The following is a 4,437-nucleotide window of genomic DNA, read 5'->3' as shown; positions in this document are numbered from 1 at the left end:
ATGTAAATCCCAACACTTAGGAAGACCATAACAAGTTTCTTGTCTACTTATAAATACAAAGTCAGCTACATGATAAAGCCATAATCAATACAAAACAAATCTTATAAAAAGTCCTTTCTGCTTTTCTAATTTGGAACTGCTCCCCAAACCCCCAGAAAAATCAGTGAAAAAAAAAAGTACAGCAAAACAAACTTACTAAAGCAATATTGTTTCTCAGATAGCTAAGCATTCAGCAGATCCAGCACAAGACCTTGAGGAGATACCACAGATGCTCAGANTCAGCAGGGTGTTATTAGAAGATGGATGCTGACTTGTCTGCAGTCTCCACTCTGCCGGAAGTCTGATCCCCTTTTAGCCTCCAGTTTCCTCTTCTCCTGGGATCTCTGGCCTTCTACATTGACCTCGCTCTGCTCAGCCAGAGAAACTCAAACTCCTCTACAATCTCTTCCATGGACTTGACCTCAGGCTGTTTCCCTTGTTACAGCCTGTTGTTGCATGGGCGTGTCTCTGTACAGGCCTGTGTTGACATCCCTACTCCCCATGTCCCTGCAGTTCATTCCAGACACTATTTCTTTAGGCTGCTCTGCCCTTAACCCAGGTTTCATGTAAGACACTTTTCCCTTCCTACCAACTTTTGTGTGATCTTCTAGAAAATAAATAATTCTGACATTAATGTATAAAAAACAAAAAGGTCCCAATCCTGTACAGGTCATCTCCCCTGAACTCTTCTTAGAGGAGGACGTCACTAAGGCAGGTCTGACTGCAGATCCTTGTACATCTGCTCAAATTTCTGAAGGTTCTCCTCCAGCTTTCGAGCCAGGTCCCGCAGTGCTTTAGCTGACTCTGTTTCTCCCCCATCCTTTGGTTGGTTCACAAGGTCATACAGATCCCATGCAAGGAACACACCTGCAAGCCCTGCTGCTCTAATCCTGGCTCCTCTGGCCACTGGGAGGACACCCTGCACAGAACTTCTTCCAGTGGATGCGAGGTTCTTGGCCTCTGCTCCAATGCGAGAGATGGATCTGACTGTCCTGATGGCTCGGATCTGATCCTTGAGTTTTTTGAAGTCTTCGACAAGTTCCTTGCATGCTGTACCAAGTTTGAATAGGATGTTAGGCATGATCTTTAAAATATCCTTAAGTAAGATTTCGCTGTCTCCAATCAGATATCTGGCTTTACATTCATCTGGCACTCTGTTTGAGTTTTCCACAATGGTGGTGACGAAACTACTCACAGATGATGTTGCTCCCAGAGCCGTAGAGGCTGCTGAGAATGCCAGACTGGTCCCTGCTGTAAAGGGTGCCAGAGCCAAACCAGAAAGCTCCAGGACTCCAGAGGAAACACTAAGAACACTGGACATTGTATTGTACTTGGTGTGCCTCTTGTGCACCTGGTCAAAATGATCAGCCAGCTCTCGGAGCTTCCTGATATGGTCCTCAAGTTTCTTCTTCAACTGAGGAAACTCCCGCAGAAACTGCTCTTTCTGCTGCTCCCTTTGAGGCCCATCATTTTCACCTGAGGGCTTCTGTGTGAAATATTTCTTCAGAGCATCACGAAGTGCAGCTTCCTCCTCTCTGTGACAGAAGTCAAGTGCAGGGGGAAACAGCGGGTTTAATTTTTTTTTTTAAGATAAAAGTTTATTCAGTCTTTAACTTTGTACTACAAACCCAACCGGAAATAATTTTACAGATATCCAAAATTTTCCATTCTACTATGAACATTTGGCACATCCTAGATTCTCACCATCCTTATTCCATAGGCCACAATATAGAAGATAGAGTCAAGATACCATACTGAAAGGCACTTGATAAAGTTCCAACACTCAAGGTCAGGGCCATCACTATCCTAGGGAAGCTGTGATGAGCACAGGGATGTGGGATCAGAGCAAATACTCATTACCTCAGAGAACTGTGTGTGTTGTAAGGGATGCACCTTTCCCAAGAGTCTCCCCTCTCCCTTTGGATGCTGGGAAGTCCTCTGCATTCCCNGCAGCATCCAGCCTGCAGGAATGCCTGAGCTTGCCTGGGGAGCCATGCAGCGGGATACACAGACTGAGCATGCTAGAGTGGATTCCCTCATCTGAAAGACGCCTCATGGGACAGTACACAGTGACAGCACACTTGCTTTATAGCTTTGCACAGACCACCTGCATTGGCTGCAGACAGTGTCAGCATTATGGGTAGGTTTGGGTCCCATCTACAAGATACTCCATTAGATATTCATAAGTGTTGCAAGTGGGGAAATGAAGGTTCTCTACTTATGTAAACCTCCTCCAAACACGGTGACTTTAGGAGCTGTCTGTAGCCACGTGCTCTTCCTGATACTCAGGGAGCTGTGTGTACAACAGAAGAAATTCCCAAATAACTCCTAAGAACTCTGCAGTCTTTACAGACAGTGTATGGAGGGAACACTCATGAAAAGCCCTACACACACATGAGGCATCAGATCAGAGCAGGGAAAATGCCCCTTCTCCCTCTTACGTGTCTTCTGCTGGGTCCCTGACCATCCTTCTCCTGTGCTTCCAACTCTCCCTCTCCTTCCAGCTCTGTTGTTCTAGCCTGCTACTTATACCTCCATTCCAGGGTCACTCACAGTCTCTCCTGACCCCTGGCTGTGACCCTGGTCCTGGTCTCTCTGGGCTTTGAGGATGCTGGCACTTGGTTTTCCATCCCTGATCTGATGATAATCCCAGACTGTCGAAACAGCATAGGGCTCTGGATCTGAGTGAGGACAGTCAGGGTCCATCCTGGTTCTGTACCTCTATACCATGGGCTCTCTGCCTCCTCAGCCCACAGAAGGATCCTGATGTTGTACAGTCCACAGACGAGAGGAACAGGCCTGAGACAGAACCTCAAAGATGGCTAGCTCTGTGTATATTTTTCTCACTTGTCTCAAAATAAATTCTTGATTCCTCAGTCCTACAGGAGACCCTGAAACCTTGTCTCTTCTCACTTTCAAAATTACCTTACAAAGCTGACTTTCAGGAGCACCCACTGTGTGCTGGCCCCAGGCTGAGAAACCCACATGGGTGATCTCATCTTCTCACACTACAGTTTCACGGTGGTGGAAATCAGGAAGTGGTAACTAACTTGTAAAAGTCACATGAAGAGTAGATGGCAGAAATCATCCTAGCACCTTGACCAACATCTTCAAACAACATGAGTTGATTTCCACCAAGAATAACATGTTGTAAACACTCCTCTTGGATAGTTGAGAATGAGGGTCCATAAGGCCAACCCTTGGGACTGCCTGGAGTGGGTACACCTTACCAGGATGTAACCCTCATTTTCCTGGCCTGGGGTGGGGGGAGCACTGAGTGCACCCTGCAGGTCACCTTGACAACTCTGCTGCTTTCACAAATCCCTTCCAGGCTCCATCTTCAGTTATCAGGCTCCTCAGATCGGTTTTGGAGAGTGCCTCCGTGAGGTTATCAAAGACTTTGTGAGCAATGTGACTTCCCACTATTTATCAGAAAAATAATGAGGTCAGATGACAGTATAGGGTCCCATGAACCTCAATTGTCTGGCCATCTCTCCACTCCCCTTCATTAGACCTGCTGATCTGGAAGCATACAGGTTAGAGCCCTACCCTGCACCCACTTCCCTGCCCACCGAGTCCTCTGGGGAATGCCCAGCTGCCCGGACCTCTGTGATAGTCCCCTTCCCCTAGCTATATTTTCCCACCATTTCTCTGTCCCCTCCCCCTGCCTCCCAGTCCCAATTGCTGGGAGACTTTCACTGACCCCTGAGTTCCATTGTCCAACCCAAGCAACCCAGCAGAGTTGTGCTGCACCAAGAACGTTGAGGTTACATCCAGCTTTCAATAACTGTTACATCAGGAATCCCAGGGACAGCCAGGTGGCTTAAGGCCAGAGTATGAACACAATCAACAAACACTAGGGCAATATGACACCTCCAGAATACAGCTGTCCTACTACAGCGAGGTCTGGATTTCCTAGCACAAGCAAAAAGAGAAAAAAGATCTCAAATCCAGTTTTACAAAGATGAGAGAGACCTTTAAAGAGGACATGATAAATCCCTTAAAGAAATATAGGAAAATACAACCAAACAGGTAAAAGTTTTTAAAGAGGAAATAAATAAACCTCTTAAAGAAATACAAGAAAATACACTTAAAAGGTAAAGGAAATAAATAAAACTGTTCAAGACCTGAAAATCAAAACAGAAGCGATATAGAAAACACCAACTGAAGGAATCCTAAAGATGGAAAGCCCAAGGGAGAGAACAGGAACAACACAAGGATCAGCATCGGACACTAGAGATGGAAGGGAGAACCTCGGGTGTAGAAGATATGATACAAGAAATTGATACAACGGGTAAAAAAAAATAATCTAAAAGATCCCTCACACAAAACATCCAGAAAATCCAGGGTTGGAGGTTCTATTATGACCCCCAAATGCATATTTAAAGGGTCTTAGGC

General features: G+C 45.9%; 1 protein-coding gene across 1 annotated transcript; it reads right to left on the bottom strand.

Moving 5' to 3' along the window:
* Positions 1-745: 745 nt before the first annotated feature.
* On the bottom strand, positions 746-3,461 carry LOC110315843 (apolipoprotein L3-like; the record flags this gene model as incomplete). The annotated part of the gene is made up of 2 exons (XM_021189794.1): positions 746-1,574; positions 3,335-3,461. Coding segments are annotated over 2 exons (956 nt in total), but the record flags the coding sequence as incomplete, so codon positions are not given.
* Between the last annotated feature and the right edge of the window lie 976 nt (positions 3,462-4,437).

Source organism: Mus pahari, unplaced genomic scaffold, assembly GCF_900095145.1.
Source record: "Mus pahari unplaced genomic scaffold, PAHARI_EIJ_v1.1 scaffold_8170_1, whole genome shotgun sequence".
Lineage (NCBI taxonomy): Eukaryota > Metazoa > Chordata > Mammalia > Rodentia > Muridae > Mus > Mus pahari.
This window is presented reverse-complemented; position numbering and strand designations above follow the sequence as displayed.